General features: G+C 43.5%; 1 protein-coding gene across 1 annotated transcript in view; it reads left to right on the top strand.

Annotated features, from left to right (window-relative positions):
* Positions 1–23,654, top strand: part of LOC117373734 (nephrocystin-4-like) — a 272,836-nt gene that overhangs the window by 126,286 nt on the left and 122,896 nt on the right. Inside the window, exons 13-15 of the mRNA XM_055223162.1 lie at positions 9,651–9,766; positions 12,299–12,490; positions 20,233–20,441. Coding sequence (XP_055079137.1) covers positions 9,651–9,766; positions 12,299–12,490; positions 20,233–20,441 — 517 coding nt within the window. The remainder of the gene's footprint in view (positions 1–9,650; positions 9,767–12,298; positions 12,491–20,232; positions 20,442–23,654) is intronic.

Genomic DNA, 23,654 nt, shown 5'->3' with positions numbered 1-23,654 from the left:
TGTAGAGTTCAGCAAATATAGGAAAATGTTTTATGAGAACAATGGTGGGCAACAGGATTTGGGTGTGTATGTTCTACACCAGAGGTGCCCAAACTTTTTTATCTATCAAGCATCACATCTCAAAACATATTCAAAGCAGAGGGCCACAGACCAGTGATCATTACAGTGTGGTGCTTTATACACAGCTTTGACAGAGCCGCTCTATATCAATAAGGCTTGAAACACATTTAGGTCTGTATCACAATGCAATGCGATGTTTGAGGTTATAGTGGTAGTAATAGTTAATTTGCTGTTAAAAGTACTGCTTATGATCAGGGGAGGACTGAGGGCCAATAAAAACTGGTCTGAGGGCCACATTTGGCCCCTGGGCCATAGTTTGGACACCCCTGTAATAAACATTTCTTTGTAGATTCTGCTCACCTGACGGTGCGACAGGTGCGTCAAAGGAGAGGCATTTGACTGAAAGGTCTTTAGAAGACTGCCACACACTTAAAACCTTTCAGGCATGTGTATCTCATACCGCATAGGCAGAGTGCTTGATTGATTTGATTGGTACTTGGTTCATCATCCTGGTTGGGTTAGCTCGCCATCGAGTGAAACCGGAACCAAGAAAATAAGACTCTGCCTGTGTGAGCATCAGGACCAGTGTATTAGAGGCTAGTTAATTTCTAACAAATACTTACATACTTAATTACTAACAAAATGTTTAAAATACATAATGGCACTGACAGTGCACCATAACTGACAGAATAATTCAAATACATTTCATTTTATAATAGCAGCATTTCTAGAACTAAAAAACTAAAACTATTACTCCACATGACTCAGTTACGGCGAGAAGGCCTGAAATACTGCGAGAACTCAAGAGCGGCTCAAACGGCAGTGCAGAGTATAATATAGAGGAGTAATACAGTTTAGTTTTATAGGTTTCTGCTATTTGTACGGGTTACACTAATCGCTACATCAAAGGAAATTGCTAACTGCTGCTACACTGTGTAATGTTTTCTGGGCAGGCTCTGATTTACACACATTGGTTGAGTGGTTGTCAGGCACCAAAATGGACTCGATGAATATTCACAGTTGCAATGTTTTGGCTTAATGCCTCTATTTGAAAATGCATAATGTTCCATCTAGTAGCAGCATTTAAAATTAAAAGGGCCATATTACTTTATTTTCTGATCTATTTTGTTATGTTGTTTCCTCATCAAAAACAGACCTGGAGTTGTGTTTTGTTTCATTCACACATGTTTAACACACAAACCCTGCATATTTAAGCTGTGTTCTTGTCTCAAACAGAAAACACTCTGTTCTACCTTGTGATGTCATGTGGTAACAGAGGAACAACTCCACTGTGTTTTTAAACTCCATAAAATCATTTGGATAATTTCAGCCCTGGATTTGTACTGTCTTAAAAATTTGAAAAACAGAGGGTTCATTTTAAACGATTTGCAGTGGTCCAAAATTATTCCTTATCTTATGCATTAACCAAGCTCCGCAATGAGTTTATAAGCGCCTTTCACAACTTTCAGAGACCAGAGCGGAGTTTTACTGTGATGCTAAAGCTAACAACAACTAGCATGCTAACTCACACTTCCTCGTTATCGGACAATAAAACGTTTTATAATTAGATGCAGACAGCACATAGCAGACATATTTTCACAAGAGCTGCTTATGCAATATATCTGTACTGAGGCAAGACACATTTTGCTCAATTAAATGGGAAAAAATCGGGTACAGGGCCTTTTAGATCTCCCCCACAGTACAATTAGCAGAGTCGTCGGCCTGTCTCTCCTATGCAGCCTGATGTTGGACAAAACTCCCATTCCACAGTTGAGCTGGGAGGCTTTATTCTGGGACGCTGCTCAAATAGCTGCTGATGATTTACACTTCTGAACTTCCTTATCCCTGTGGCCAGAGCACGGCCCCACACAGAAGCAATCCCGCCGCCTAAAGCCGATTTTCTCCTCCTAAAATAGTGCCGGGTGTTATGGTGCTGCGAGCGTTTGTTTGGATGATCTGAAGTGTGCTTAGACCATACACTTGTGAGGCAGCGCAGACACTTGCACAATGAGAGCCAGTGCTGTGATCAGATGAAAGCCGACACGATCTGCATGGTGACGGGTGCTGGTTAAACGCACACCCGAACCTCCTCTTGAACCCAGTTGACCTTCAGCGTAGTAGCATATATACTCTATCGATGCACATCCAAGAAATGTGTCAATGTTATTTTCAAGACTTTGGTGTAGCAATAACAATGCATGAGTGTTAACTAGCTTTTCTAGACACTTGAAGTTACTTTACAAAATTTTGCATTATTCATTCTTTCCACATTGGTAATAAGCTACTTGTTTACCATAGCTGGCCTTGGGCAAACTGGTAGAAACATGGCTGTCCCTCCAACTCATGCAAAAACAGTCTCGAAAACAACTGAAAACAAAAGCTTACTTGGCTAATTGTCTTGCCTAAGGACGCAACAACAGTATGCAATGCCATTGACGAGGATCAAAACATGCCCCTTCACCAGGCTATACTAAATTACTACTATATACAGTTGAAACCAGAATTTTACATACGCCATACAAAACTTTATTTTTTCTCACTGTGTGTCAAGATCCCAGTCTGCCTTGTGTTTTGGTGCTGCCTTTCCCCCTCCCATCTGTGTTGGAGCCTGTAGCTGGCTGGAGATTGTGACTCCTCCCATACACATTTGCAATCAAGCTACACCAGGGGAGGACAAAGAGACCGAGGACCTGACACTCAGCGCAACATCGTCCGTGTATCCTATGTGATCCCGCTCCGTGGAACTATGCAGCGCCTCCACCTCCGACCCAGCTCTCCACAACCGGTACGAACATCTCAGCCTCTGACCCAGTTCACCTCGACAGGTACGGACTTCCCAGCCTCTAACCCTGCTACCCATGACCAGCTCGAAGACTATGGCAGACAACACCGCTCTCAACTGTCTGCTCCGTCAACCTTCATTTGTGTTCCCGTGTTTGTAAATAAACTTTGTTTAAACCTTTTCCCCGAATGTGTCTCGTTGGTCCCCCTATCAGTCGTTACGACAGAACGATCTGGCCAACATGGACCAATCAGACTCGGGACCAGATCAAACGCTACACGTTGATACTCAATATTGAGTATCAGGTCAGTCAGTTTGGCTTTCCTCTAAAAACATTCCTCTTAAAACAGACTCCTGGAAACTCTCTCCTTGCTTCTTGGGGCCCTTTAAAATCATGAAAATCATCAGCCCATCTGCAGTACGCCTTCAACTCCCTCCTTCCCTCCGCATCCACCCCACGTTCCATATGTCATAATAATGGCTTACACTTGTAATGCACTTTTCAAAGCCTCTCAAAGCTCTACACTATAGTCATTATTCATTCATTTCCACACTTGGTGATGGTAAGCTACTATTGTAGCCACAGCTGCCCTGGGGCAGACTGAGCGATCATCATTCATGCACACACCACTTTCATACTAGGCAATGTGGGTGAAGTGTCTTACCTAAGGACACAACGACAGAACTTGGTCCGAGCAGGACTCCGACCTTCGGGTTGGGGGACCAACACACTAACCACTGAGCCACTGTCGCCCATTCATTCCAGTGACCTATCCCAAGATCCCAGTGTACCCTGTGTTTTGGTTTCAGAGCCTGAAGCTGGGCAGACATTCTGGCTCCTCCCATACACACCTACAACCTGTCCACAATCAAGCTGCACCTGGGGAGGATAAAGTGTCTGAGGACCTGACACTCACACCAGATCGTATCCTTTGTGATCCCGCTCCGTGGAACTACGCAGCGCCTCCGTCTCTGACTCAGCTCTCCACGACCCATACGAGCATCTTAGCCTCCGACCCAGTTCACCTGGACCAATACAGACTTCCCAGCCTCTGATCCCGCTACCCATGACCAGCTCGAAGACTATGGCAGACAACACCGCTCTCAACTGTCTGCTTTGTCAACCTTCATTTGTATTCCCATGTCTGCAAATAAACTTTTTTTAAACCTTTTCCCCAAGTCTGAATCTTTGGTCCCCCTGTCAGTCGTTACAACAGTCTGAGATGAAATCAAACTAAACTTTAGGTTAATTCGGATTATCAAAATGATTTCTATTTGCTAAATGCCAGAATAAAGAGAGAAGGATTTTTTTTATCCTTCTCTCTCCCTCCGGGCCGAGAGATCTGGGTGAGAGTCGAAGGCGGGGACCTCGACGACCGGATCTCCGGACATGGAGACTAGCTCTGGGGACATGGAATGTCACCTCGCTAGGGGGGAAGGAGCCTGAGCTTGTGCGGAAGGTTGAGCGTTACCGGTTAGATATAGTCGGCCTCACCTCCACGCAAAGCTTGGGCTCTGGAACCCAACTCCTTGAGAGGGGTTGGACTCTCCATTTCTCTGGCGTTGCCCGGGAGAGAGGCGGCGAGCTGGTGTGGGCTTGCTTATTGCCCCACAGCTCAGCCACCATGTGTTGGAGTTCACCCCGGTGAACGAGAGGGTCGTGTCCGCCTTCGGGTCGGGGACAGGTCTCTCACTGTTATGTCGGCCTACGGGCCAAGCAGCAGTGCAGAGTACCCGGCCTTCTTGGAGTCCCTGGGAGGGGTACTAGACAGTGCACCAACCGGGGACTCCGTTGTTCTCCTGGGGGACTTCAATGCCCATGAGGGTAATGACAGTGACACTTGGAGGGGCGTGATTGGGAGGACTGGCCTCCCCGATCTGAACCCGAGTAGTGTTTTGTGATTGTACTTCTGTGCTAGTCACAGTTTGTCCATAACAAACACCATGTTCGAGCACAAGGGTGTCCATCGGTGCACGTGGCACCAGGACACTCTAGGTCAGAGGTCAATGATCGACTTTGTTGTCGTGTCATCTGATCTCCGGCCGCGTGTCTTGGACACTCGGGTGAAGAGAGGGGCTGAGCTGTCAACCAATCACCACCTGGTGGTGAGTTGGATCCGCTGGCGGAGGAGGAAGCCGGACAGACCTGGCAGGCCCAAGCGCATCGTGAGGGTCTGCTGGGAACGTCTTGCAGAGCCCTCTGTCAGAGGGGTCTTCAACTCACACCTCCGGGAGAGCTTCTCCCTGATCCCGAGGGAGGCTGGAGACATGGACTCTGAGTGGGCCATGTTCTCCACCTCTATTGCATATGCTCTATGTGGCTGCTCGTAGGTGTGGTCGTAAGGTCTGCGGTGCTTTATTGACAACATTTGAGTTAAAGACACACTTGTGGATGTGTCTGAAGGCACACTTGAAACACACTGCTTCTGTGGACACTGTGGACTTGCACAAGTCTGGTTCACCCTTGGGTGCAATTTCCAGATGCCTGAAGGGGCCACATTCATCTGTTCAAACAATTATACACAAGTATAAAGTCCATGGGAATATCCAGCCATCACACCGCTCAGGAAGGAGACGGGTTCTGTGTCCCAAAGATGAACGTGCTTTGGTCTGAAATGTGCAGATCAACCCAAGAACAAAAGCAAAAACCTTGTGAAGATGCTGCTGAAGCTTTTAAGAGTGTGTCATTATCCACAGTGAAACAAGTACTGCCACTCTGCCAGGAAGTAGCCATTACTCCAAAAACTAAACAAAACATAAAAAAAGCCAGATTACAATTTGCAAATGCACACAGAGACAAAGACCTTAGTTTTTAGAGGCATGTCCTGTTGTCTGATGAAACTCAAATTGAACTGTTTGACCATACAGAGCATTGTTACGTTTGGAGGAAAAAGGGGGAAGATTACAACTCTGAGAACACCATCCCAACTGTGAAATATGGCGGTGGCATCATTATGCTGTGGGGTTGTTTTGCTGCAGGAGGGACCGGTGCACTTCACAAAATAGATGGCATCATGAGGAAAGAAAATTATGTGGAAATACTAAAGCAGCATCTCAAGACATCAGCCAGGAAGTTAAAGCTTGAACACAAATGGGTCTTCCAGATGGACAATGACCTGAAGCATACTGCCAAACTGGTTACAAAGTGGCTTATGGACAACAAAGTCAGTGTGTTGGAGTGACCATCACAAAGCCCTGATCTCAATCCAATTGAAAATTTATGGGCAGATCTGAAAAGGCATGGACAAACAAGACGACCTACAAACGTAGCTCAGTCACACCAGTTCTGTCAGGACGAATGGGCCAATATTCCTGCCAACTATTGTGAGAAGTTTGTGGAAGAATGTAGAGGAAAAGTTTGACCCAAGTCATACAGTTTAAAGGCAATGGTACCAAATACTAATGAAATGTATGTAAACTTCTGACTTTGAAGAAAGTAATGAAAAAATTTGTAAAAGAAAAAAAGTAAAAGATCCTCTCATTATTCTGGCATTTAGCCAGAATAAATCTAAACATTAGAAATAACTTTGGTAATTGACCTAAAACAGGTAAAGTTTAGTCTGATTTCATGTCAGACAGCGAAGAAAAAAACAAAAACATGTGTATTTTTATATAGTGTATGTAAACTTCCGGTTTTAATTGTATAATAAATTGATCTTCTCCTATCACAAAATCTAGGACATCTTTAAATATGCACTATGTAATTGTTCTGCTTGCCTCATGGAAGTGTTATTATGTAGGCTTATCTATTTTGTATGTATTTAATTGCCTGTGTTTTTATTGCTAACAAATGTGTGGCTTGGTGGAGTCACCTGCTTGTCTCCATGAGGATTGTAGTAGACAATTCCAGATAAAACATGGAGTAGGTGTGGGTGATATGGCAAATTTACATCAAAATTTTCTCTGATAAAGATTTGAACGTTATCACAATTCATGATCCCTTTTTTTCTCTTGCCTTTCAGAGGTGAGTACAGTCATCTACTTATAAAATTTCACACTTCACTATGTCACTCTGAGCCATACAGAGGTTGGACAAGGAGAAGTGGGAGGGAGAATGTTTGAGCGGAGAGCTTCATTAAAAAACAGGTGAATGACGTCATATGATGATATGACCAAAACAGTAGACCGTCACAGGGTCGCAATTCAATTTTTATCACCATATTGCCCAGGCCTACCATGAAGAATAGTTTTGGACCCTCCACCTAAAAACTTACTGTGTGTACCTTTTAAATGTATAATCAATTCTGACATTTTCTTTGATAAAATTATTCACGCTCTTATTTCTATCCATAAAAGTTAAGTAGGTGTCTCATTTTATTGTAGACCTTTACTTGCGTTTAAGAATCGCCACAAACAATTTCAGTCATGTTGGCGTCTTTGCTGTTATTGCTGGTAAATGAATGGTTTTCTTTGTTGGAATGTTAGCGTCTTGACTGTGACTGTAGCTGCTGCAGTGAGTAGAGTGAGATCTCAGGATTTCCTCTAAATCTGTGCTATATTCTGTGCCTCACGAGACAAAGCCTGCTGCCATTTGATTCTATTCAGAGGGGCCGCCGGAGCGTGACAAGATGGAGCTCATTCTTCTTCCAAGATAATTCAACCAAGAAAGACTTACACACACCATAGAATAGCTCATTGGATGGATATCACTCAGACTTTGGGAAGTAGACATGCTAGCGATGCTGTGAGGAGAGAGCATAGGTTGCATTCATGTTTTAGAATTTGATGTCATAATTTCAGATGGAGAGCAGGGGCCTTTTGATACTGTGTAGCTGATTTCCAGGGAGTGTAATGCTAATGTAGGCACCGCTCTGTCCGAAACTCTGTCACTGAAGACTTTAATCTGACCTTTGTTTTAACACAATCTAACCATGATGAACTGATTTAGTTAGAGCTACAACTAATCTGTTTTTTGTACTGTTCAACCAGTCTCTCTCAAATAGCATTGCAGTCACAAGCTAGCAAGTATTAGCCTAGAGTTTGTTGAAAATCAAACACCTAAACAGGACCGTGAATGCTTGTATTGATTGTTGGCTCCTGAAAATGTGTGGTTTAAATCCATTGTTTTTTTGTTTTTTTTCTTGAGTTTTCAGACTATTAGAACTGTTTTGGTAGTTATTGCTAATGTGTGCATTATGTCAGCTGCAGAATGTTCTGCCATCGGCATACAGGCAGAACACCCCCAGTGTCATGTCACTGCAAAGTATCAATTGGCTGCGTTCCCATTTTGAATTTGATGTCAGAATTTCAGATGGAGAGCAAGGGCCTATATAATTCTATGGGAGATTAACTGTTTTGGAAGAACATCCATATCCTTATGATCCATAAACCTTTTTTGTTTCATGTGGATAGGCCCAGTAATTACAGAGATATTAACCATAACCCAGGTCAACAAGTCTGAAATTTGACAGTTAAACAACAAATTCCACCATAGAATTCTCAGTTTGCAACTGTTTTAGAATGTTCTCATGTCGCATGTGTGTAACCTATTACAGAATTGTTCAGAAAATAACTATCCCAGGGGTTGACACATTGATGGGGGTGAAGAGAAGGAGATGAACAGGTTGAGGGTTCTACTGCTGCGGTGGAGATAGTGTCATCTCAGTGACAACCATTTTTTTACCCTAAGAAGGATAGAGAGAGCATAGTTATATGACTGGCTTGAGAGGTGAGAGGTCAGAGTCCAAAAGGGTAGGCTGTGATCGGCTGACAGTGACAGGAGGGAGGACTGAGGAGGCAACGGTGGCTTAGGTTTTGGAGAAGTTGTATTGAAGATGGAGAGTTGGAGGCTGAAATCCCATAGTTTAGCAGTTCATAGTAGGGCTGCAGCTATTGATTATTTTGGTAATCGTGTAATCTATCAATTATTTAATTCAATTAATACATTTTTTACCTTCCATAAAATATACATACATATACAAATAAGTAATTTTCTGCTTGAAATAGCACATTTATTCTTAATTGCAGATAAATATGCCCCCAAAACAGAAACATTTCACTTAAATGATAAATAGACCAGCTCAAAATGTCCTTAATATATTTTTTACCAATTTACTTGTTAGAAGACTAAATTGTAAACAAGGCCACATGAACTACAGTTTTGAATTAATGTCATAGCTGAAGTAAAACCTTATTTTCTAAGATAAGAGTTAAATATGTACACGTGTTTATCCTGCTGTGGTTTGCTTTGAGCTTTGACTGCAGCACTGAGGTAGAGTCATTCTGCAGAACTAGCTCCGTTTGCCTCTGTGTCTTCGCCTCTTGTCATGATATTTTATTGAACTGGTTAGTTTTCATCATTGCTGTCCTCCAGTTTCTCACATGCAACTAAACTCCACTCCATAAACTCACTCGTGGATCTAAAATACTCCACTCACCTCACTGTTGTGCTGTTGGTTCTGTGCAGGCTCCGTGCGAAAACAACCGTCGCAATGGTTCCGTGTGCTCTGTGTGCTTCAGTTTCACATGATTTTAACTATAATAATCAAACGAGTAATCAAGGCAATAAAATGAAATGAGTTTTTTAGTAATTGAATTAGACATAATGATTTAAAAACCCCAAAATTAAAACTTTATTTCATGTAAGGAAAACCAAAATGTATTACAATAAAAATGTTTCCTCTTTCAGAAAAAAACTCCTAATAGGTAAAAAAAAAAATGAATTCATTAAATCTGCAGTACTGATACAGTGTCACTAAATAAAGTGGAATATCAAACCTTGGTCACACCACTACCTAACAAACTGTTGAACTGAGAGCACCTTTCTGCTTTGTCATTGTGCTCATCAGTTTTGTCCCTCTCTTTGCAGACAAGCTCCATTGCTCACATGGAGGTAGACCTGGCCCCAGATGAACGGCCTCTACAGGAGCTGCCCTTCACCCCTGTCCATGCCCCTGTGCTCAGCCTGGGGACCAGCACACCCAGGTGAGAGAAGCACCATCCACACACACATAGGGAAAGGCTGGGCATTTGTTCTACTAGTGTATCTCTGACATGCTTGTGCCATATGAACCATCTCACTCTCTGTGGACTTCAGGGAAAGGCCTCCTGCTGGTACCCAGAGTCAAGACTAAACATGGAGAATCATTTCCTGAAGATGTGACACTACTACACCTCTACTTTGACAATGTTTAAATCCATACTCAAAACAGTTTTGTTTAGCTGTGCATATGACTGAAAAGTTTTTATTGTGAACTCTTCTCTTTTAAGCTTAATTTTAATGTCATATACTGTATTTTGTGATTTGAGCATGTCTTTCTTATTCTGTAAAGCACTTTGAAATACTTTTTGTGTACCTTTGTGTGCATTTTGGTACATTGGCCATTATTCCTCTTGCATTTAAGTCTTGATCTTTGGAACTTTACAAACCCAGCCCATAACTACAGCCCATAACACAGTGTGCAGTGAATAGTGGCACATGTACACGGTCCAGAGAGCAGATGTTCTCTGTTCTCATTACAGAAGCAGTAGTGCTGAGTGTGCTTCTCATTACAGAGGGACTACCTGGCCATGGTGATTATGCTTCTCATTACAGAGGGAGAACCCAGCTGTGGTGAATGTTTCTTCTCCTGGCTCCAGTGGAAGTGCTTTGATCTGCTCTCTGTTGACTGTGCTGTCAGGAGGGTCTGCTCATTCACACTAGCTGGGGGATAGCTGGGAGGGCCTTTGATGGGTTCAGCATAGTTGATACCAGAACTCTTGATAGCACTATATTAGGTATAAGAGGAGCGATCTTAATTCCTGATCTGATGAGTCTTTCTAGATGGTTGGGAAGGGCCATGGGTGAAGGTGGGGAGGAAAAGGAGAGTGAAAAGTCCCTAGAGGGAGTTAATGTAGCAAAGGCAACCCAGGGTTGGTCTGTGGGCTGGAGAGATGGTGGAGGTGCTGCTGGGACTGAAACCTCTGCTGGGGCTGTCACAGACAGGTCCAAGGCCTGTGATCAAGGCCCTGGGGGAAGTGGCGCTGGTGATGATTCTTTTGCTGTGGGAAGGGAGGTGCTGCTGAATCATTCTCTGGGGGAAGTGGACGTGGTGCTGCTGATTTCCCTGTTGGGGGAGATGCTGCTGAGATGACTCCTTCACTGGGGGAGGTAGTTGTGACAGTTGTGGTGTTCCTGGTGGTGCTGACACATTGGCTCGGTCTCTGACTGGCACAGTAGGAATGCTTCTTTCATTCCTCTTTGCTCATCCTGGCTGCACAAGAACCTGTCCAGGCCGGTGCCTAAGAGTGTGGAGGAGGTCAACACTCTCACTCCACCTCTCCATTTCCCTTGAACAAGTCCTCTCCTTTCCAGAATAGATCAAAGTTCTCAATGTAGTGTGGTCCTCTGGGCGCACATGTGTTGAACAGCCATGTGTTCAGCTGAAACAGTTGGGTCAGTTTATTCATTTTCCTTTCTTGTTAGGAAGAGGTCCACTGATGAATGTCCTCCACTCAAGCTCCTCAAATTATTTAGTGAAATCCTTTTCAAGACTTCCATTTCATTCTGATTTTCACTGCACCCATGTCCACAATCAGCTGTTTAACTCCTCGTATTGACAAAACTTTTGGCAGGACTTTTGTAATCTCAGAAACAGTGTAACTGGGATAACATGTTTGGATTCCTCTGTGGCTCACACCTCTGATGGCATTGTCTCCTACCAGCAGCGTATCTGACCTTGACATTTGGCACAGATTACCTGTCTGCCTGTGCTCTTTTGCCAACTTCATTGCTCTTGCTTTGTGACAAAAATCTATTTTCTTTTTGTACGCTAACATCAGTCTGTGACAGTGGTAAACATCTGCTTGTAAGTGGTATTTTGGGTGATTTAACAATATTAGCATTGAGTTTTATCATTGGCTTGACATTTTGGTCTTCACAAAGTTTTGGAAAAGACACAGTATCACTCAGGTTTAAGTTGAATGTAGCAGTTCACCCTCTTCTCTGGAAGTAACGTGCATGGAGCTCATTCATTTCTTGTTGATAGTTCTGACAATGGTCACAAAAAGAATTTCTTTGACTTCTTTCCCGGGACATGTCGCTGGCTCATCAGGTAGCTTGTTAAAAATGTAAAAATGATTTAAAAGTCTTGGCTTACTTAAAAGAAAATCATAACCAGAGAGATTTTCCAGCACTGGAAGGTAAAATGATTAAAAACCATTATGAAGAAGGAAGCAGCAGGAGCGAGCAAGGATAGCATCCCATAACATCCACACTTTTCAGGAGCAGCTGCAACTGTTGTGATCCTGACATCCTGCTCTCTGTCTGTGTTTTCAATAAGATATATCATCCAATCGAGATCAGTCAATATGGGGAAAGTCTTTTCTTTTTCTACCCCCATATCGCCCAGCCCTAGTACATATTTTAATCCCTACTATGTGATGAATACCTGCTCACACCATACTCATTTTGATATTTGCACTCATTATAAGGAACATTGCCATGCGTTTTTCACCTGTCTGCTCTCCTCCCCTCAGCTCTGGCGTGATCAGCTCCCGATGTGTCCTGGCTCGGCTCAGTTCGGCTGGGTTTCCAGAAGTGGTGGACTGTACGGGACAGCTAGCAGAGGCTCTGGACCCTACGGAGCCTATGACCTTTGATCCTCAGCGGGAGGAGAATGACCCTCTACAGGGAAACCTGCTGCTGCTGCAGTTCCTTGCCTTCACCAGGTGAGTGCTGTTGTCCTGTAAAAGCCCAGGCTCAGAATGTCAGAACAGAGCTAATGCTGAGGAGCTCTGAGGGATAATTAATCAGGCCATCAATATTACTTATTTGTGCCGGATGGGCAATTTAAGCACATCGAGCCGTAGAATACAATAATAATATAAAAGCTCTAACAAAAGTCTCAGTGCAGCTCAGCAGGTAGTGTCATCAGATCCAGTGTCAGGGAGTTGGAGGAGAGTAATGGTCCTCAGGACAAAAGTGACCTTCCTGATCCCCGTGCAGCACATGTGCGATGTGAACTGATTCTTGACATCAAGATAAGATAAATCCTTTTTTGTCCCACAATGGGGAAATTACAGTGTTGCAACGTAAAGTTCTAGAACAGAAGGATATCTGTTAAAACACTCCATTGCTTGAAGTAGCAAAATTTAGAAAATTGAATTGGTCAGCCCTATTTCACACTCATTTAAATCTTTAGAATTTGTTATATAGCGTTTAAAAGCTCCTTGTCTCTACTTGTGTTGTTCCATCTTTGTCCCTGTCCCCTCCTTGTCCCCGCTGATCCTTGTCCCCCTCCTCATCCCTGTCCCCTACTCACCTTTGTCCCCTCCTCGACTCTATCCTCTCCTGATGTCTGGCTGTCCTTGTCCCTTCCTTGTCCCTGTACCTGACCCCTCCTTGCCCTTGTCCCCTCCTGTCCCCTCCCCTGGTCCCTATCCCCTCCTCTGCTCCCTGCCCCCTCCTCACCTCACCCCCTCCTGGGCTCCTCCTTGTCCCTATCCCGTCCTGGTGTCCACTTGTCTCAGGCCCCTCCTCTTGCCTCCTTGTCCCTGTCCTCTTGTCCCTGTCTCCTCTTGTACTCCACTAGCCTCTGCCTCCTCCTCATCCCTGTTCCCTCCTTGCCTCTGTCCCCTCTTCACCCCATCTCCTCCTTGTCTCCTCAGGTCTCTGTCCCAGCCTTGGCCCTGTTCCCTCCTCGTCCCTGTTCCCTCCAGGCCCCTCTCCCCTTCTCGCTCCTCATCCCTGTCCCCTCCTCGCCCTGTCCCCTCCTTGTCTCCTTTGGTCCTGTCTCCTCCTGGCTCCTGTCCCATCTGGGCCCCTGTCCCCTCTTCGCCCCGCTCCCTTCTTTTGTCCTCTGGTCTCTGTCCCCTCCTTACCCCTCTTCCCTCCTGGTCTCCGATCGTCCCTGTGCCCTCCTCTTCCCTGTCTTCTCCTTGTCCCTGTCCTCTTGTCCCCATTCTGTCCTGGACTCCACTAGCCTCTGTCTCCTCCTCATCCCTGTCTCCTCCTTGCCCCGTCCCCTTCTTGTCTCCTCTGGTTTCTGTCCCCTCTTTGTCCCTGTCTCCTCTTTCTCCCGTCCCCTCCTGGTCCCTGTCCCCTCCTTGTCCCCGTCCCCTCCTGGTTCCTTCCTGGTCCTATCCTGTCAGTTCCTGTCAGCTCCTGTCATGTCTGACACAGAGCCAGGACCCTCACTCTGACAGACTGACTGTGCATAATATGCCCCCCCCCCCCCCCCCCCCCCCGTCTCTTTCTCTCTCTTTCTCTCTCTCTCTCTCTCTCTCTCTCTCTCTTTCTCTGTCCTTCGTACCGCGGGGCGATCACAGTGCTGTCAGGAGTACATGCCGTTGCCGTGGGTGACGCACATCAGAAATGACAGAGCTCTGAGCGGACTTCTCCTAAATGTACGTTGGATGTCATCATTTACAGCAGCCTTGTCCCTGTCAGAGCAGAGCAGTACACTCTCCTTCAAACAAACAGGGCTGCCGGAAACAAGAAGTCATTTCAGCCTATTCTATACAAATACAAAAACTCCACTCCACACTATTATTATTATAGACCAGGCCAATATGACCAAATACTTTTTCATTAAATCTGAATGTATTGTTTCAGTGTATTTAGGGTTCTTTGTGCTTGTAAACATAGTGACCGTTCTAGGGATGGCTCGATCTGACTGATACTGATATCGGCCACCAATCCAGGCGTTTGGTGAATAGATCAGGTCGATACAGCAAATCTAGTCCTCTGCATGCAGCTATTGCTGCTAATGCTAATATCCAGAGCATCATAAACAGACTTAGGGGGCTCTAAAGCTAGAGATAGTATTTGTTTTACCTCTACCATGTCTTCACAGAGCCTTAAGAATGAAAACAAAACTTTGGACAAATCGGGGAGAGGAGCAAAGCCAAATACCCCAACTTGTTTACATATGTTAAGTAGCCATGTACAAGCTTCTTCTATTTTTACAGGCTTCAAACATAAATAATATGGTGAAAAACACTACCTTTAGAAACAGTGAGATAAAACATCATCCAATGTCTCAATCACTAGCTGCTGCACTGAGTTTAAGACATTATTTTACAATAGCAATATTTAGTTATATTTATATTTAGTTATAGCAATATTATAACAAATGATGCCATTTATAAGTAGGCCTTTTTCTGTTTGGTAATAATTTTATTCAACTGGGGCTAAATTTGCCATGGAATACTTTTTTTTTTTTTAATAAAGGCACAGCCTAAATATTTTAAATAAAGTTATTTAAAATGAGAAGCTTGGTAGGCTAGTGGGATGAGATTGTTATGATCAGGACATCCCTATCCAAAACTACACAAACCGTCTAACAGCAAGAGACAATATTTGCCAGAACTGTATAAACATGGCTGAACTTTCCAAACTCATCCTTGTTTTCCTACAGCCCAAAGCGCCTACAGCCATCATCTTAATTCTCTTTAGAATGTTAATCTTGTGCTTCTTGTTTTCTTCTTCTTCCACTGGCAGCATTGAACCCTCTCAATAACACAGCTTTCTATTTTTACCGCATCTTATCTGGCCCATTTTCTGACACCATTGCCGTCTTCCTCTGAGGCCTGCACCATCATAGCACTGTGCCAAACGCATGGAGCTGCTGCAGCTTCTGCTACGTAAAAATATCTCTGCTCAGCCCCATTTCTCAAACTAAAACACACACTCATTTGTACCACAGCATTTTAAAGTGGCTCTAACTCAGAGTTAAGGCAGCAATAGATGTAATACCATGGGGTCATGACTTTATAAAGGGCATGTTTAAAAGGAGTTGGAGAGCAGGTAAGAACTCTATAGGAGACATTGCCATTTATAGTAACAGAAAGAAAACTAGGTTACAGGTATAGTACTTTTTAGATATAAACATTGGTCAGGTTTTACTTTAAAGGTCCTATATTACATTAAAGTGACTCTTGTGAACTTTTAGCCATGTTATAATTCTGTTACCACCTCAAAAACAGACCCGGAGTTGTGTTTTGTTTCATTTGCAGATGTTTTATTGGGCTGCAAAATTCAAAATGCTCTGTTCCACCTTGTGTTTAGTTGAAATGGTTGAAATGATTCTAATGAAGGTGTATTGAGTTTAAAAATGTTCTCCATTTGAGGGAACAACTCAGCCTAAATATGCAGGGTTTGTGAGTTAAATGTGTGAATGAAACAACTCCAACTCCAGGTATGTTTTTGATGAGGAAACATTATAACATAGATCAGAAAATAGCATAGTATAGGCATTTTCCAAATTGAAAAAAAGCAAAAGGACTTCAGGTACAGGACCTCTTAAATGCACAAAAATAGAAGTGGTTCATTTTAAACTTTTTGCTGTCCAAAGTTATTCTGGGGCTGAGTTGCAGAGGCAGCAGTCTGAGCAGGGGGCCCAGACTTCCCTTTCCACACACACTTCCTCCAGCGCTTCCGGGAGGATCCCAAGGCATTCCCAGGCCACAAGCTCATAGTCCCTCCAGCATGTCCTGGGTCTTCCCTGGGGCCTCCTCCCAGTGGGACATGCCCAGAACACCTCCCCAGGGAAGCACGCAGGAGGCACCCAGAACAAATGCCTGAGCCACCTCAGCTGGTTCTCTCCATGTGGAGGAGCAGCAGCTCTACTCCCAGCTCCTCCTGTGTGACTGTGTGCCCAGCCACTCTGTAATATACATTCCTACTCTCACCTGTGGTCATGAGCTTTGACACTGAATGGTAAATTGAGAGTTTTCCTTTTCAACAGCTCCTTCTTTACAACAGCAGTCTGATTACCACAGCAGATGCTGCTCCGATCTACCTGCCCATCTCACACTCCATCCTTCCCTCACTTGCGAACAAGATCCCGAAATATTTTACTTTGATACATGAAAAGATTCTGATACAACCCTTTAAAGGTTCAGTTTATATACTTGTAAATGCCTTACATATGAGGCAGTGCCAGTGTCTAGATGCTCCTTGACTGTACACACATAATTGAAAAGCAGGGGGCTGTGCAGGGGGCTGTACAGAAGAACGATGACAGATGCGACAGCGCGTGGATCTCAGCAGCCACAGCACGCACAGGCAGGCTAATTCCTACCTCTCACCAAACGCATCATTATCAATCTGCAATGTTTACTCTGGAATATGAATGCTCAGAGTGCACAGGGGGGGCGGGGAGTCACAGGACCCTGCTAAACCAGATCAATGGCACCTAGTGATTGACAATCTGTTCTTCTATTGAGAACATAATGCAAACAGCTTTCTTATGTTTTAAAGTAGGGCTGCACAGTCTATTGCAGTCAAATTAAAATCGCTGTTTGACTTGGCACAATTATCTAATCGCAAAGGATGCAATAATCACCTTATAATTCCCCAAACCTAGCTCAAGATCTGGCTCTGGGTCAGCCACTGCTCCTGGCAGGATGCCCCAACAACACTGAAATTAGTTTTTAGGTCATTTTCACACAGCCACTACTTAGGTTGATGTAAAAGAGTATTAGTTCCCAGAGAGGTGCCCTTGGGCTGGTGTGAATGCAACAGTTGCACTCTGGGATGCCGGCCGGTCTGAGAGCTCTTGAAACATGAGGTCTTGGAACGGCCCCACTTGCACTTTGGAGCAAGGCAAGTGCAATGTGAATGCAGATGACCTCAGGCCGACCTATGCAGTCCACTGTGACTGTAAAAGTGTTTGGAATAGATCAAAAAAGCACTTGGATGCTGTAAATTTCTATGAATGGCTGCTGCAGAGCTACAGTGTGACTCTTTCATCTGACAAGACATTTTGGACTTCAGCTTAATATCAGTGACACATCTCCTCCTGTCTCTGTCTGTACAGGTGAGCCTGGGTCTGTCTGTGTGATTTCCAAAAGCTTTTTCTCCTCCGCCACCACTCCTCCTTCACGTATAGTCCTCATGGTGTATTTAGCCACAGGTGAAATAAAAGACCATTGCGTCATGATGGGTGCGTATTCACTGAGCTCTGTCTGCTTAAAGCGCGTTCTCATAAATTCAGAGGTCAGCTGATGGACTCTCATATGGCTCATGGCTCGTGTGACCCAAAAATGAAGTAAAGAAACCTAAATCTAGTGCACACTGGGGTCGGTCCACAGAGCCATTAACATGTGTGAAAACGACTTTAAGTCAGCTGCAGTGCACTAGGCAGTGGGGTTTTAGGTTTTAACCAACTGGATTTCAGCATCAAACTAGCAACCCAAATGAGAGGTTCATTCTGCTTTCTGACTGGACTAACAACAAGCAAGTTGGCCATCATGTCCAATGTTTTGTAATTAAAAATAATTCAGCATTACAATTGTTATCAGAAAAAGCTATATTTGATTTGAACATGCTTACCTTTTACACAGGATAAATCATGTATGGAATTAAAATAAATATATGGTTATAATCCCTGGATTACAAGACAGAAAAGAAATAGTGCTATTTTAAGAGACGTGAATATTTGATTCCTTGCTCACCCAGATGATGAGCTCCTTTTGGTCGCTGATGTATTGACTGGAGTCATGGCCTTTCCTGCAGTGTGGAGGTGTAATGCCGAATGTGAAGTGTGTAACTGCTCAGGCTCATTTGTTCTCATTCAGGTTATGGGCTTTGGAGAGGGGCCTACTGTGCATGTTGATGACTATGGCGGAAAAGTCTAAGCCCAAACCGTCAGATGAATTATGAAGTACTCTCTGAGAGCTGTGACAGTTTTAACGATGGAGTGATCATTTGTGAATAGCACTTTTCAATTAGGGATCACAGTTCAGTCATGTCCATGATAAAATATAGGAATATGCCAGTCTTTGTTCTATGTGGATGATCAGAGAAATTACAGAGACTCTAATGAAGCAGGCCAAAACATCCGCACTCTGACACTTAAAGTCCCCGATGTATAATTGTAAAGCAGGGGTGCTCATTACGTCGATCGTGATCTACCAGTCGATCGCGAAGGCATTTTGAGTAGATCACGTCCCATCATCCATCCAGTCACATGACTAATATACAGGACAACAGTCAGATTACACCTGACCCTGGGTCACATCATGGGCGCTGCACACGCATAAACAAGCAGGAGTTAGTTTAACCCTATAGCGTCAGATCCTATCATCGCTGATAGAGCGCGGTTGCGGACTTTCCAGCAGCATAACTCCGTGCCCAGTCGTGCTCTCATGTAAATTCAAACGGCGTCTCAAAGCGGAGACAAGGGGCTATCTAAATATTTTACCCTCACTACGGTAATCTGCCTCTGTTGTCCCTCGAAGGTGACGAATGATAGGGCGGGTGCTGCGGGGATTTTCCCAGTCATTTATTCGATATGTAAAAGAAAAAATAGGGATGGATGTGTAAAATAGATGTAGTTGTGTGAAAAAATGCAGTAAATTCTGATACTTCGTTTAACATGATTTTTATGGCTATAAAAAAAAGACAAAACCATAATCAACATGATTAGCTCTGTTATCGCTTTCAAACGAAAAATGCAATTTTACTCCTGGCTGTCAGAAGCTACTGCCCGAACTATGCATCCCTGACTGATTCCATTCAGTGCAAGTCATCAGAGCAGTAATCATCATTCAAGTAATTATGAACATGTAGGAAGTTAAACTGTGCTGTGCAGTATTATCTCATGACGTTGTGCAAGGTACATGAAAATGTGCTGTACATGTAAGTATTCATAATACATTTACAAATAAATATGTGTTTAACATGTTTGTATTAGGTGGTAGATCTTTCAGACACGATCATTTTAAAAGTAGCTCACATACTGAAAAAGTCTGAGCACCCCTGTTGTAAAGTATAGATCCATTAAAACCATCACATCACACATCACATGAACACCAGCTATTAATTCTGATTACATTTAAAATATATTTTATATCAATATTTGATCCGTGGTGCACATTTTCAACTTATCCAGGTCTTAGCCTTTGAGATAGTCTCATAACTATCTGTCAATCAAGTACCTTTATTTATCCCCTAAGGACAATTTAAGCACATAGAAAAGTTCTGGTGCAGAAGTTAACAAGAGAATGGGTCAGGACGTCCCGTGTCAAGGCAGTGTGATTGAGGTGGGTAGTAACAGCTCTCAGGACAAAGGTGCTCTGCTTTTTCTGTGACCCGCAGCCTGGACACTGCAGTGACATCCAGACAGAGCCAGATGAATTCTGGGCCAGCCTGCTTTTATTTTGTGTAAAAAAAAAGTCAGAATGCTCTCAATTAATGACTAAACAAGGGTTTGCTTTTCAAATCCTGAAACAAGTTTACTACTGTAGTATCTTTGGGAAAGAGTCTTCATCCATCTTCGCTGTGAGTATCATTTAAACTGGGATACCTGACTTTATCCTCGTTATAAGTATATTTGTGTTTCCCCCCATAAAGTATTTTGTGAAACAGCTCTTTGTGTATTGTGGTCTTTGTGTGATGACCTGATCCATTCAACTGATGATATGACTTGACTTTCAGCCCTAACTGTCCCTTTTGTATTCGACAGGGTCCCAGAGTCAGGAATGGTCCCAGACTGGCCCCGCAGTGTCTACTTCACCTTTCAGATGTACAGGTTTCCCCCGGTGACCACTCAGCCCCTCGCCCTACTAACCGATCAGTTACAGCCCATTGCTCATTTGACCGACCAGTCACAGAGCAGAACGGAGTCCCTCTGCCTCCTTGTCACCATGAATAGAGATGGAACCACCAACTCGGGTAAGAAAGTCCTACTAATAACAATTGGTTGAAAATTCAGTTGAGAGACAAGAACAGACATCTTGCCTATCCACAAATGGGCAAAGTACTTCCCTTGAAACCTTTTTCAAAAACAAAATGGACTGTATCTACTGAAATAGGCAAAAGTAAATATGTTGGCATTGCCATGTTTGTTTTGGTTCATTCAGTGATTGGTGTGATTGGTCACCAGTGGTGTGGAACCCATCACAAAGTTTCAGCCTGAGCTGAACAAGACGAATTCTCAAGATTTTGTGAACTCACAAAAATCGCGAGAATTCATCTTTCTGGCAAGGCTATGTTTTGGGTTGTTCCCAGAGGAAACCTACTCAGACACTCATGCAAACTCCACACAGAAAGGCCCGGGCAGTCCTGTAGTCAAACCCAAAATCTTCTTTCTGTGAGGTGTGAGTGCTAGTCATTATATTGCAATGTGCAATTATTATTATGATTTGTTTATATTTCCCACATTCACTCTCAGAAAAAAAACAACAAAACAGACTTTTGGATTAGTTCACGAGAGCTAAAACCACTGCTGCCCTACCATGGCACCTGGTATTCTCAGCAGTTGTCCCAGCACTGACCTGGACCAGCCCTGCTTAGCCTCAGAAATCAGATGAGGTAGAACACTCTTGTACTATGCCATTGTGGTGATGTAAAGCCAAGCCTGTCCAAGGTTGAGGTTAAGGTACACTTAAGTGTTGCCATAGGGAAATGTGTCCTCTGTGTTTAGCTGATCCTTCGATGCCACTGGGGCAACCTGTCAGGAGCAGTGGGACTCATCTCCAGATCATGAGCTAGGCTTGGTCAGAACTGCCAGGACTGTCAGACTTTGACCTGTTGTGCATGCTTTGGGTTGGTCTTTCTCCAGGTGATATGGTGGTACTTTACTATTACAGTGGTATAAAATCGAGCCTGTCTAAGAATCAAAGTATTTTTGTAGCCATTTTAGAACTATTTCTAACACAGTCCAATCACAACACTGAGCAGAACCGGACAGCAGACGTAGAATCACACAGTGCAGTGGTCCAAAGCCCGGGCCAGCTGTCTGCTCCTGCCAATACAACACACAAACTTGTGTTTCTGCTGCAAACCCATAAACCAAACCCCCTGCTTTAGTCCTCTTTATAAAGGTCAAAAATGGGGTATTATGCAAAATATATACATATATATTTTTGGCTTTCTGCCATGTTATCATTTTGTTATGGTTAGCTGTACGATTCTGTCCAAAGCTCATCCCACAAGCCTACATCACCCATGCTCCCACACAACCATTCACCATAAATGTACAAAAACATGATACAAAACTGTAAACGGCAACTTGACAAAACGAATGCGATGTGCCGTAGTTTAATTCACAGAACGCACCCTGACTGTGTTGTGATAGTGCTCTGAAGGGAGAGTGTCTTAATGTGGAGAGCAAAAGGAGAGGAAGCTCAGAGCATTTAAAACTAAATTGAAACTTATAAAACATGCTAATAAGTTGTTTTAAAAACAGTAAAATATACCATGGTGATCTAAATATAAATGCATTTATATAGTATCGAAATGTGCTCACGAAATGAAGCTTAACTCATGTTGGACTCATTTAAAGCCCCACCATGTAACTGTTTTTATGTTTTTATTGCCCTGAAAATGTAGAGCATGTGTCCTTACTGTGAGCAGGCTTGCATCTCCACAAACCTCACTTGTGAGATACAAAATATGGTCATCTGTTTTGCAGTGACACCATATATTACATAAGATATAAGGTATTGCCAACAGTTTATGTGCAACACGTAACAGCTAGCAGGCTAGCGTATCAAAACTCATAGTGAGCTGTCAAAGCATAAAAGTAAGTATGACTGACACATAGATTTATATACGCCCATGGACCACTATGGAACCTACCTGAACGACTGAAGGATTACACAGATATAGTGACACTTGCTAAAATAAAAGCAAGTACTATAATTTAATGTCTAAATAAAGAGTGTTTTTATTATCATTGTGGTATCGGAATCGGTATTGAGCATCGAGTATTCTTTAGTATTGAAATTGAGTTTGAAATTTTTGTATTTTGACAATACTACTTGCATGGTTATCATTGTTTAGCAAATAAGTACATGCCGCGATTGTAAGAGAATGATGAGGGATGATACACTGCCTTGCCAAAGAAAAAGTTGCCACCAAAAAAAAGGTCGCACACTAATATTTGGTTGTTCCACCTGTAGCTTTGATTACGGCACACATTTACTGTGGCACTGTTTCGATTTCGATTCTGCGTCGTCACAAGATTTATTTCCATCCAGTGTTGCATTAATTTTCCACCAAGATGTTGCATTAATGATGGTCGAGTCTGACGCTGCACAAAGCCTTCTCCAGCACATCCCAAAGATTCTCTGGGTTAAGTCTGGACTCTGTGGTGGACAATCCATGTGTGAAAATGATGTCTCATGCTCCTGAACCAACTCTTTCACAATTGGAGCCCAATGAATCCTGGCATTGTCCTGGCACGGCACGGGATGGGATTAAATAACTTGTTGCGAGCTGAACAATAATCACCCATGCAGTAATTATCCAATAGGAGGCTCGTACCTATTTGCTTAGTTAAATCCAAGTGGTGACTTTTTTTTGGCCAGACAGTGTATAATAGGAGGAGCAGAGAGTGAAGAAGTAGTGGACAGAGAAAGAAGGGAGGGAAAGGAGAGATTCAGAGGGTACAAGAGGACGGAGGAGAAGAGGGAGGAGAGAGCATGACAGAGGGAGCAGACTGCTGCCGGCTCTGCTCATACAGCGCCTAATGAAACGGAGGAGATATGAGATGCGGGCGTTGTGATCGTTGGCAGAGACAGGCGCTCCCCTGACGCTCCTGTCGATACTCCTGTCTGTCTGTAAACATCTGCGCAGAGTGAGCATCCAAGCACATCCAATCACAGGACAAACATCTGCTACAGGCCTGAGAGCCATCAAGTTTGGACTGATTCTATGATCCTGTGATTTACAGAACTGACTGACCACACTTCAAAACAGTAAACTTAAAAATGTGAAAAAACAGAAACTAGTTCATTTTAAACAGTTCGCAGTGGCCCAAAGTAGTGTTTTCACAATACTAGCATTTCAAACTCAATTTTGATATTAAGGATTAGACTCGATGCCGATTCCGATACCACTCTGATAATAAAAACACTCTTTATTTAGATAATAGAATGTGAT

The sequence above is a fragment of the Periophthalmus magnuspinnatus genome, chromosome 7 (assembly GCF_009829125.3).
Source record: "Periophthalmus magnuspinnatus isolate fPerMag1 chromosome 7, fPerMag1.2.pri, whole genome shotgun sequence".
Lineage (NCBI taxonomy): Eukaryota > Metazoa > Chordata > Actinopteri > Gobiiformes > Gobiidae > Periophthalmus > Periophthalmus magnuspinnatus.
This window is presented reverse-complemented; position numbering and strand designations above follow the sequence as displayed.